The sequence below is a fragment of the Procambarus clarkii genome, chromosome 34 (assembly GCF_040958095.1).
Source record: "Procambarus clarkii isolate CNS0578487 chromosome 34, FALCON_Pclarkii_2.0, whole genome shotgun sequence".
NCBI classification, from domain to species: Eukaryota; Metazoa; Arthropoda; class Malacostraca; order Decapoda; family Cambaridae; genus Procambarus; species Procambarus clarkii.
The window spans coordinates 32,633,934-32,646,515 of record NC_091183.1 but is presented as its reverse complement, the minus strand read 5'-3'; the positions used below and the strand labels follow the sequence as shown (position 1 = coordinate 32,646,515).

General features: G+C 35.0%; 1 protein-coding gene across 14 annotated transcripts in view; it reads left to right on the top strand.

Moving 5' to 3' along the window:
* LOC123762011 (protein sickie) overlaps positions 1-12,582 on the top strand; it is an 860,773-nt gene that overhangs the window by 834,235 nt on the left and 13,956 nt on the right. For 11 of the 14 annotated variants that reach the window (XM_069335765.1, XM_069335764.1, XM_069335759.1 and 8 more), the window contains 9 exons: positions 2,599-2,780; positions 3,143-3,294; positions 5,897-5,923; positions 6,100-6,183; positions 7,445-7,781; positions 8,908-9,035; positions 9,212-9,393; positions 11,098-11,985; positions 12,140-12,385. In XM_069335765.1, coding sequence (XP_069191866.1) covers positions 2,599-2,780; positions 3,143-3,294; positions 5,897-5,923; positions 6,100-6,183; positions 7,445-7,781; positions 8,908-9,035; positions 9,212-9,393; positions 11,098-11,985; positions 12,140-12,385 — 2,226 coding nt within the window. The remainder of the gene's footprint in view (positions 1-2,598; positions 2,781-3,142; positions 3,295-5,896; positions 5,924-6,099; positions 6,184-7,444; positions 7,782-8,907; positions 9,036-9,211; positions 9,394-11,097; positions 11,986-12,139; positions 12,386-12,582) is intronic. The other 3 variants (XM_069335757.1, XM_069335763.1, XM_069335762.1) reach the window with 2 other exon arrangements.

Genomic DNA, 12,582 nt, shown 5'->3' with positions numbered 1-12,582 from the left:
ACGGCTCCTACGGATTTTCTCAGTACAAATATAGATAACAAACATGATATAAATATTTTGTCATGTATATAATAATGAAAGTAAAATTAAAAACAGTCAGTGTTCTTGACAGTGTTCGTGAAACCATTAACCTGGCAAGCTTAGCATCAGTAAGAGAAGATTTCAGCGACTAACAAAACGATGACGGACCTCAAACTGTAACTGATTCCATATGTTTATCTTTAGCCTTGTTCTTGAAAGAGGTTAAAGAGGGTCTTTGCCTTCTCCATGATGAGTTGGTGGCTCACAGGTATATGACATGGACTCTGATCTTCCACTTGTATGCTTAACAGATGTTCCATCTTGTCCAACAAAATGCTTCTTTAGTATGCTAGTTTCATTGAAGTCAATCCTTTTTTTTTTTTTTTTTTTTTTTTTAAACTTGTATGTATTCTTTAGAAATGTTTTGATGGATGATGTTGCTAGGTCTAGGGAATGACCATATCCACTATGCACTCGCCCAACTGAAACCGCCCTAATGCTTTCGTTTTAACATCCAGTGTAATATTCTTCCTTTGTTTTTTGTGGCAAGTCCAGCACTATTTTATCTTTTGTCAGCCATTATGGGTCAAAACTGGTTGCCAGAACAAATACAGTATAGTCAAGCCTGCCCTTGGACTGGGCATGGGACCAGAACCTCAACAAGCAGGTGTAAATGGCAATTGAGGTAACACGGAGTAAGCAACATGCAATAAACTCTCCACTCAGGATAGTGATGTTGAGTATTCATTCCTTGAGAGTATTTACTGTATGATGATGTTACTGGCAGTCTCTCCTCCACAGTACACTAGTGGATTGTTATTCATGCATCCCCATTGGTTTTCAGGAACTGTTGTTCTGCAGAACTTTAATTCTTTACATTTTGAAACCCAATTCCTTCAAAATTTTCTTTGGCTGGTGGTAATTACCTAAGTGTACTTTCAGGGCGAAAGCTATGCTCATGGTGTACCATCTTCCCACCACATTGTCATATAACGCTTTGAAACTACTGATGGTTTTGACATCTACCACTTTCTCACTTAACTTGTTCAAACCATCTATCTCTGTTTGGAAAAAAATATTATTATTTTAGCACCTTTGTTTCCTTAGCTTGAAGCTATGACCTCTTGGCCTTGAGGTTGCCAGTTTCAGGAATTCCTCTTTGTCAATTTGATTAATTCCTGTTATTATTTTGTAAGTGCTGATCATATCATAGCCTATGTATTGCTCATCAAATCCATACATATTGATGCATAGCATGCATGCGTACATTTTCCACACACATATATATTTACATAAGCATTTTGGTTGAATAATATAGCAAATTGTTAACATTTTGCATGGCTTGTCACACACCATATTTCTCATAGTGCACTTCATAGGATGCACAAATATTCTTTAACTAATTATGAATTGCTTTTGTTATTGATAAAGGTTGCCGACATTTAAATGCTGTACCTTAACTATATTTGTTCATAACTTGTTTATAGTAACACAGTTGGGTTCATTATCAACTCGTAATCGGGAATTCCGGGTTTGAATCCTGGGCGGGACAGAAATGGTTTGATACATACAGGCTGCCTGTCCCTGACAAAATGAATTACAATTCTGTAGTTAATAAAAAATACAAATAATCCAGTTCCTTAAATTTATATTTGGGAATATTCCTCATTTATAAAATAAAATAAAAATTCAATTCACATTAAAACATACCTCCAGTTATCTCTTAATGAATTTGTTTAGCCATTTGTTTTAACTTGCACTTTATATACTGGGAAGATCCTTCATTTCGTGAAGTTTAGTTAGGGAGCCGGTCGGCCGAGCGGACAGCACGCTGGACTTGTGATCCTGTGGTCCTGGGTTCGATCCCAGGCGCCGGCGAGAAACAATGGGCAGAGTTTCTTTCACCCTATGCCCCTGTTACCTAGCAGTAAAATAGGTACCTGGGTGTTAGTCAGCTGTCACGGGCTGCTTCCCTGGGGGTGGAGGCCTGGTCGAGGACCAGGCCGCGGGGACACTTAAAAGCCCCGAAATCATCTCAAGATAACCTCAAGATAATCAAAGATAGAGTTTTTGGCTTTAGAATATCAAGCCCTAGTTACTCGTAGATGGTAGACAAATGGAAATGGATGCCTGTTTCTTGAACTACTGCTTGTTTTCTTCCCCAAGAAAGTACAGTGACACTACTGCAGTACCTGAAGTTTTAATAACACATTTTCAATGAACATGGGTTCATGTTCAAGTTATGGAGCGTAAGAGTTATTCTTTAGTACAGTATTTTTAATTCTGTTGACTGTCAATCTTTCTTCTACACATTTACTATTATATTATATATATATATATATATATATATATATATATATATATATATATATATATATATATATATATATATATATATATAATCAAACACACACACACACACACACACACACACACACACACACACAGTAGGCATATACATCTTTAGATATTTGTGTTTTATCATTTATGATTCTGTTAAACTTGCAAAACTGATAATTAAGTACCTGCTAATTTTTCATGCATGGTTGTAAATTATTATTTTTTTTAATTTAACAGATCCACAAAATCTGAGAAGCTATACAGTAGTAGTGTTAGTGGTCGTGATGGGTACCATGCATCTCAACCCACAAGTCCAACACCCCCAGGAGGGGTAAGGCTGCCGATATCGCCCCTGAACACGGTTCGAGGTTCGCCGTACTACTCTACTGTCATTCCTAGAACTTGCAAAGATGATGAATGTGAGTTCAGTTAAAATATTCTATTTTATATTGCATTTCAGCGTGTACTTTTCATTCCATAAGCAAAATTTCTACATATTAAGGATTCTATTTCTAAGTAGTAAATAAGTTCTGTAATCTCTAAAAGGATTTAAATTACATGAATTTTATTTATTTTATAGTGATTTGCTTATGAATAACAAGAGCTTTACTTCTTAATTAATTTCGTATTTATAAATTTATGTCATTTTGAACAATTACAAGTATAGTATTACATATAATTTGACCCATTTTACAATTAATATTTACATTTTCCATGAAATAATAGGTGCAATTTGTAACATTTTTTATCTAAATGCATAATTTGTTTTTATCCTATTCAGGTCACGGTTCATCGCTGTCACTCGTATCATCATCATCATCACTGTACAGTTCTCAAGAAGAGAAGCAGGCAGCAGAAATACGAAAATTGCGAAAAGATTTAGCCGATGCACAAGAGAAAGTGGGAACGCTTACTAATCAACTCACTACAAATGTAAGTTATAATAATTGACTCAATTACTAAGAAAAATAAATTTAGCATCTTCCAAAGCATACATAACATATTTCATGTAGATATAAAATAAACTAGTGTATCACATTCAATAACTTATATATTTTTGCCTAAATGTATATTGCAAACTGGGTACTTAATCAGTGGTGTGTATTATACACACACACACACACACACACACACACACACACACACACACACACACACAATTTCTTGTTATAGTTATTAATACAGTATAGTAATTATCAGAATATGAAAAGATGTTAATTAGTAAAAAATAAATGTCATTAACCCTTAAACTGCACAAAATGTCATATGATGTGTGGCATTGAACTCAGTTTTTTAAATTTTCTGAAACTTTTTCAAATGTTTTGTGCATAATCTACTAGGCAAATGCTCCAACTTTGTCTAAATGATACAAGTGTAACTTGAAAAACAAGAAAATAAAAAATAATTATAAAATTGAATATTGATAACTTCAGATTTTGAAATCAGCTACAAAAATATAAAAATATCACCAACTGTTCATCTGGTGTTATTATGCTCTCAGAATAGCATATGATCTACATTTTCATATATTTAGAATATAGGTTTTCAGTATAGTTTACTGTAAAATAAATATCAATATGGCATTTGAAATATGCGCAAATTTAGACAACAAAAATTCATAACTCCAAACGTTTAGAGTTTATGAAAAATCAATTCTATAGGGTTTGTAGAACAGACAGCTGTGCACACTATATGTAAAAATGGTGAGAATCGGTCAGAAACTAGATTTTTGGATACTGAAGTTGAAATTCTAGTTATGGATATAATTGAAGTTAAAGTTATCGACAATGAATAAGGCAGTTCTAATTCATGAATTTACTTGTATGTTGTAATAAACATTGTTTGGCATTCGTATTCAAGTATGTGAAAGTTGTAGGTTAATGTGTATAGAAATGAAGTCAAGAACCCCCCCCCCCAAAAAAAAAAATATATATATATATATAAGGATAATTATAATACTGTAATTATAATAATTTAGGGAATATTTTTTTTTTTTTTTTTTTTTTTGTGATATATACAAGAGTTGTTACATTCTTGTACAGCCACTAGTACGCGTAGCATTTCGGGCAAGTCCTTAATCCTACGGTCCCTGGAATATGATCCCCTGCCGCGAAGAATTGATAAAGTTTTGATAAAGAATAGAAGTGCAGAATCTTTTCGCAATTTTCGTATTTCTGCTGCCTGCTTCTCTTCTTGAGAACTATATATTTAGAGTATACTTTACATAAGTAAAAAAAAAACCTAATCTGGTCCCTAATCATCAAAACAACCTAAAGCAACAACGAAAATAGAGTTTGAAATCTGTGAAAAATCATCAAAAAAAAAATCAAAGATTTGTAATTGATTTATTTGTTGACCAATTTAATTCTGGCTTCACATAGTTAGGGATGAGTATGAATTATCCAGGATGTAAAGGTTAATACAAATTCAAATAATAAACAAAGGAGGAAAAAACTAAAAACTTAAGAAGAAAAATTTCCCCTAAAAAAAAAATATTTTTTTGGACATTGTTGAAAGTAACTGATAATAACATTGGGCAATGTATTTATATGATATATAACCAAATAGAGCATAATAACATAATTACTCATTATTATTTGTGATATTATGCATTACTCATCAATGCTATAAATTCACCAGCTGTAGGCGATGAGTCACAATAACGTGGTTGAAGTATGTTGACCAGACCACACACTAGAAATTGAAGGGACGACGACGTTTCGGTCCGTCCTGGACCATTCTCAAGACAATCGACTTGAGAATGGTCCAGGACGGACCGAAACGTCGTCGTCCCTTGACCTTCTAGTGTGTGGTCTGGTCATCACCAGCTGTATATCCACTGTGTGGACACTTCTTACTACTATTCTTCTTCTTTATGTGTCGGACAGGTGCTTGCATCTCTTTATTATTGCATTATCAATCAGTTCCAATTAATAGGAGCTGTTCTCTTTATCAACAAAACTGTTTTGTAAATATTTGTCTTAAATCAATTTATGAAAATATTTTGATGAAAGTTTCACGAAGCTGAAGCTAATAAGTTGGAGATTTGTGTAGCATTTTTAAGTAATTTTTACATAATTCAAATATTTTTTGAATTATACCCCCCTTCAATGTCACACATCATCTGACGTTTTGCGCAGTTTAAGGGTTAAGTAAGCATTAGAATATCACAGAATTTGTTTTAATTATCTTGACGAGAAAATGTAAACATTGTAACTTTAGCTGTTGATTATTTAGCAAGTCTGTTATATAAAGTTACTGACAACCAGCCAAGGATACAAGGTATTTAAGTTATTAGATAAATGAATTAAGCAGTGTCATCCAAAATTAAAGTTGCACGGGGAGTAACGATCAATTGCAGCAACAGAATAGCAAAAGCTTTTTAATTTATAAACAATGTATCCCCTGTTAAAAACGAAGAATTACCATGCCATATGAATGATATACTGTATAGAACTTTATATTTTTTAGTCACTTATTTTTGAGTGCATGCCGTGGTAAGAAAGGTGTTTTGTTAAAGTACTTTTCTTTTCAGAGTTCAGTTTTCAACCTCATGAATACGGTAATTATGAGTTGTCTTTGTCGTAAATACTGTAATGTTGGGAGATAAGAAGTTGCACGTAAATGAACACTACTGTATCTTATGGCACATCCTTGAAGTATTGGCTGGTTGTTAATATTCTTTTCTTTTATTTGTGTTGAATTCTTCTCACACTGATGCATTCATTCTCTCCTCAGGCTCATGTCGTTGCTGCCTTTGAACAGTCTCTTACAAATATGACCAATAGATTACAACAGCTCACAGCTACTTCAGAGCAAAAGGTATGGAAATAATACTTGTAATTATCATTTTCCAATTTATTTCCAAATAATTGTCTGTACTGGTATTACTTTTGGAATTCCAGGGTCACAGTGCATCCTTCCTCCTCCTACCTAGGAGTAAGGAAAAAAAAAACTTATTCAGCATGCCTTTATTTTGCTTCTTACATATGCATGCATACATGCATACCTTCAGACATACCAGCACTGTTGTTGTTTAAGATTTGTTACTTGGAACTAAAAGTTTCAAGTAGCACGGGCTATGGTGAGCCCATAGATACCAGCACTACAGACAAGCAAGAAACAAATACAGAGCAGTGATGAGAAAAACTTTGAAACATACTAAAGAAAAGCTCTAAAAAAATGAGCAGACAAATGTAAAACAGATCCAGGCCTTTTTTATAAATTCATTACAAGAAAGTTGCAGGTAAAGGACAAAATCCAGAGATCGAGAATGGGGGAGCAGATTCACAGAGAATGAAAAAGCAATGTGCAAAACACTAAATGAACAGCTCTAAAGTGTGTTTGAGCAAAATGAGGTCTTAAGAGAACTAGACACAATGCCAGTTCCAGAGAACACCATAGAGTACATAGGTGTGTCTCGAGATAAAAAGGAAAAATTACTCAAGGAGTTGGGAAAAATAACGCAATTGGTCCAGCTGGAGTTTCACCTTTGGTTCTGCAAGAATGTGCAACTGAGCTGAGCATTTCATTTCAATTGATATTCCAGACATCTTTGTGTACAGGAATCTTAACTCCTGGGTACCTATTTCTTGTTGGGTGAACAGAGGCATTAGATGAAAGGAAACATGCCCAACCACTTCTGTTTCACACAGGATTTGAACCTGGGATTCCTGATCGTGAGCTGAGAACGAACCCAACTGTAATACAGAGATCCTTAATATTTTCTTTTCCCAATTCAGATAGATAATATAATCTCATATTTATAGCGATGCATAACAGATCATCATACAGTATACATAATGAATGATACTTGTAGATCTCTTTGTTTTTGTATCCAGGAAATCACTGGGAGGCATGGCTGAACATAAGAGGTGGCATGTTCTAAGATGGTGAGATGTGTCATGGTAATGGAATTGGAATTCCACTGGGTGTTAACAATTTATAAACTGGCATGAATTTTGGTTTGTTTCCTTTTGCAATAATAGCATTCTTTTTAATTTAATAAAAAATATATATCTGATTAGTAATACTGTACCTCTTGTGCCATATGTATTATATATTTCAATGTCTCCTATTTCAGGACTCGGAGGTCATGGAACTACGGAAAACTATTGAAGCGCTTCGTCAACAGAGTTTAGATGCTGGACTAACTGTAGCATGCCTGCAAAGTACGTCCCCCGACTACCACCACCACCACCACCACCACCACCACCTCCACTCCACCCCTTCCCCTACCAGGCACCACCACCACCACCATTCCCAGCACCCTCCCAACATTGCCTCGTGTTCTGTGCTCAATGTTACCACCGGAAGTCGTTCCAGTTCACCAGAAAAACAACCGGGTCATGATGTTGCACGCAGACACACTTTCACAGGGAATTGTAAAGACCTTGTCGTGTGTGAATTCAGTGAAGCTGGTGAGACTTTTGTCACCTTTTGACAAGCAAGCAGGCTTCTCTTCTCTACTTCAAAGCTCATATGCTGATTCTTATTGGCTGAGCTATTACTGACTTAAAGCAGCCAGGCATTGGCAATTAAAGAGTATTAATACTACTGTAACTGAATTATTACTTCATGAATCAACATACTACTACTGAGCCATTGGGCTCTGAAATGGATTAGGCATGGGTGACGGCAGACTGCAGCAGCAGCAAGTCACACAATCGGCTTCCCTTTCCTCCCATAAATTGACACTTCCCTTAATGTTCCTTTTCTTTAACAATTTTTGTTATGTGAATAACTAATTGAAAATTGTGCTAACAAGCTTGATTGATGTTTTGCCATAATTAGCTTGAACTAAATTGGGAAAGCTTAGAAAAAATCTTAAATTACTAATTGCCACATTCTTTTGCATGCATTTTATTTTCTTGACTTTGCCTCTTCTGTTGAAGCTTGCTGGCTGCTGTTGGCTTTTGGTGTAATCTGTTGTTCCTTGTGGTTATTATTTTTGCACAATATTCAGATAAGTCTAGCACTATTTTTTGCTAAAGAAGTAATGAATGTTTTCTCCTCAAGGCACAAAATTTTACAGCTAAAAGATAAAACAATTTTCCTTTATAAATATATTTCTTGCATTATTATTTGGAATTGTCTTGAATAATTACTAAGATTGATTATCTAATTTTCTAGATTAAAGCAATATTTGGGTAAATATAGAAGCATGATGTATTAAGAAGGAATTTGTGATAATTGGTTTTGAATATATTTTCACTGGCCAAGTCAGTGTGCATCACAAATGGTATCTAAAAAACATACATTTGAATAACTAGAAAATATAGATGATTGATTAAAGAAGATTAAGCCACTCAAGAGATGGCACGGGCATGAGTAGCCCGTAAGAAATATAGATGATTTTCAATTATTCAATTTTTTTTTGCATTTTGATGAATTTAAAAGTAATTTAGCTTTGAAAAATGTTGAATTTTGCTACGTTTGTTGTGCCTAACACTGTGAAAAGGAAGCAATCATATATTCATGGGCTTTAATGGTATAATAAGTTTTGTACTGTTGTAGTCACATTGTCAAAGATGTTTTCTACAACAGGTGGCAAGCTAGTGCGAGGAACATCGGTCGAGTCTGTGTCAAGTATATCGTCAGCTTGCTCTGCAACCTCACACACCTCAAATCACGACAAAAGTGATAGCTCAAAATCTGGCAAAAAGAAGGGATGGGTATGTTTTTCTTGTTCAACTTTTGTTCAAATATAAATTGTTATAGAACCTTGTTTTAGTATAGCATACAAAGTTAATTCATTTCATGAAATGTTACATTAATAATTTATTAAATAGATTAATGTAGTTTACATTACAGAGTATGCAAGAAAAATCTTTTAATTTATTTCCAATAGCTTCGGAGTTCATTCAGCAAAGCATTCTCCCGTGGACACAAAAAGAGCAAACATGGTGCATCGGGTGGCTCTGTATCAGACATGGAAGGATGCGAAAGGGGTGAATGTTCTGCTCCTTCATCACCACAACTTCAGCGAGCAAATGGAGGACCAAACGATATAGAGTGCCAGTCTCTCACTAGGTTAGTAACCAGCCTGTCCTCATACAAAGAAAGACGCATTTCGCTTGTATGCGGTACATAAGGGCAAATATTGTCGTACTAGAAATTAGAAGCAGTTCACAAAAGTGATGGACTGTCAAAATTTTGTTGAATATTTCACAAAACTTGACATACCAGTACATCTCATTTACTTCCTTGTTAACAACAAGTCTTTCCAGTTAAATTCCTTAAAGACATTTCCAAGTTTCCCATAATGTCCTCTCCTAAAATCAGGTTTTTCAGCTGCTTCACCTTCCTCATTTTCTTCAAGATTATAGCGCATTGCATACTTTTACCCAAGGGAGGAAGGTACTGTCAAAGGAAATATCACTTCCTCTTTCCTGGTGAATATCAAATCCAGCATGAAGGGAACACTCCCTTCCCTCATCCTTGTAGCTTGTTTAATGTGTTCATACATGAATGTTTCCAGGATGAGGCTTACAAATCTACAGATGCAGAAGTCCTCTGTTCTAGTTTCATATGCCTTCCAGCCTAAGTTCATATGTCTAAGTGACTGTATTAGCATTCTTGCGGCTTGTATGGCATTTGATTCGAATGGAAGATATTCCTAAATCCTTGGATATGAGTCTTCTAGTGTAAATACACATCTCAATTTGTTGTTTTGATACCTGCCATGTGATTTGACCACAGGCCTGAACAATATAGCTACACCGTCCTCTTTTTCTTTGCCATATTGTGTAAAGAAAATTTGACCCACGGATTTTAGAGGAAAGACTGCGTTAGTCAAGTACTATGCTCTCATAACTTTTTATTGACTGTCATAATTTTATTTTACTGCTACTATTGTCAAATTAATAGCGTGTGATATATTCTTCAGTGACAGTTGGACACTGAAAACAAGATCCCCGTCATGCCAATGGCTTGTCATCTTGCCTGACTGCATGATCTTTTTCCAATCACATACCTCAGAGTGGTGGTGACCTTCCCAATTATGTTAAAGACTGTACCTCTCCCAACCAGTTTAAGATAAAAACTAAGTACTACCTAATTAATTCAATGTAACCTACCTCACCCCCCAAAATGTTAACCCGTGTCTACTATTTTAAACAATGCTGTTTGTTGTCCAAATTGTATTTTTGCTTTTTTTTTTTTCTGCCATGTCCCCCCCCCCCCTTTTTTCCATTTTTTTTCTTATTTTTTCTCAACACAATGTATACTTTAATCTCAATTAGTATTAAGTCTTAGTGTTTTTCCTGCCCGAAACGCTTTGCGTAATAGTGGCTTTAGGCTTTGTATGTACTAGCTCTATCTATAAATCCATCAACTTTCGTATCTTACCTTGTATGTATGTACTTTACCTGAATAAATATTTGTATTTTATATTTGTATTTGTAGTGGTAGAATAATGTACTCGGAAAGGAACATTCAAAAGCTTAAATGGAGAATTTGTGTACAATATTTGGAAATATATATATTCATTAGCATATATATATATATATGCCATTGGTAATGTATATAATATATAATAAATAATAGGAGTACCACCTCTGGTGCAATTGTAGCGACCCATAGCCTCGAAGAAGTAAATAAAGAGTAGACCTTGTGGATTCTCACTGAACAATAATATTTTCTACCACCACCCCTATTCTTATATACTGTATTATATACACATATTACATTTGTTTATCATCTCTTATAGTTTTAATAATATTTTTTCTTTTGTAGCTTGTGCATGGAAAAGTGCAAAGAGGAAGATGTAGAAATATTGAAGTGTCAGTTGCGTGAAAAGGACATGGCTTTGACTGACATCCGCCTTGAAGCCCTGACTTCAGCTCACCAGCTGGAATCTTTAAAAGAAACTATAAGCAAGATGAGATCAGAAATGGTGTCACTGAAACAGGATAATGATAGATTGCATAGATTAGTGTCATCCAAATCTTTAAATTCGTCTCAAAGTTCACTTCCTGTGTCGGACTCAATAGAGCAAAGACTAAGCCTAGGTGAAGAAATGAACATGCCTGATTCATCAGATGTGATTCTAATTGACCCAAGTGATAAAGATGGGAAAAGAGTTAGTATCACAGTCCTTATGGGGTGTCATGGTGATTATGAGAAATATATGAACCCAGTAGATGGTGTGACTGTTGGTGATTGTGTTATAGGTGCTATTTCTGTAAGTGGAAAGACAAAGTGGGATATGTTAGACAGTTTAGTGAAACGGATTTTCAAGGAATATATCTTGAGAGTTGATCCAGTGTCAAATCTTGGACTTAGTGCAGAATCTATACTCTCATATCACATTGGTGAAATTGCCCGAGGGCGTCATCCAGAATCGCCTGAACTATTACCGTGTGGATATTTAGTGGGTGAAGTGACAAACATTAAAATTATACTGAAGGGGGCTACAATTAATCATGTTGATGCTTTGGCCTTTGAGACACTGATACCCAAGTCAATTGTTCAGAGATATATGTCTCTCCTCACAGAACACAGGAGAATTATTCTTTGTGGTCCCTCAGGCACTGGAAAAACATATTTAGCTCAAAAACTAGCAGAATACCTGGTTACCCGAATGGGAAAAGATCCATCACCAGGATTTATTGCATCCTTCAAGTAAGTAAATTAGCAACACTGTTGTGTAATAATCAATACGACTAAATTTACCTTGTAGAGTTAAAAAATAAGATGCATGTATAGGTGTTGATGTTGCATATAAATAATTCATAAGATTATGTAATGCACGATATCTTTCTTTTTAAACGAACAGTGTCGACCACAAGACTGGGAAGGACTTGGGAGCGTATTTATCGCACGTCAGTGACCAGTGTGAAAGCAACAGTGCTGATCTACCTTTGGTTATAATACTGGACAACTTGCACCATGCAGGAGCCTTAACTGATGTCTTCAATGGCTTTCTGAGTGCAAAATACACTCAGTGCCCATATATAATTGGTACCATGAATCAAACTACATCTTGCTCAACTACAAATTTGCAGCTTCATCATAATTTCCGGCAAGTGGAGGATGATATTTTAAATTCACAACATGCAAATAGCACGGTAGAAGACTGTTCTCTAATATTATGCAAATTATTTGAGAGAGATTTATACTTAAACTTGTTTAGTCTTGATATTATTTTGAACTGATGTTCATTAGGATAGAATTAGCTTTGCTTTGTAGCCTGAAAATTGTTTGCATGGGCAATGGAAA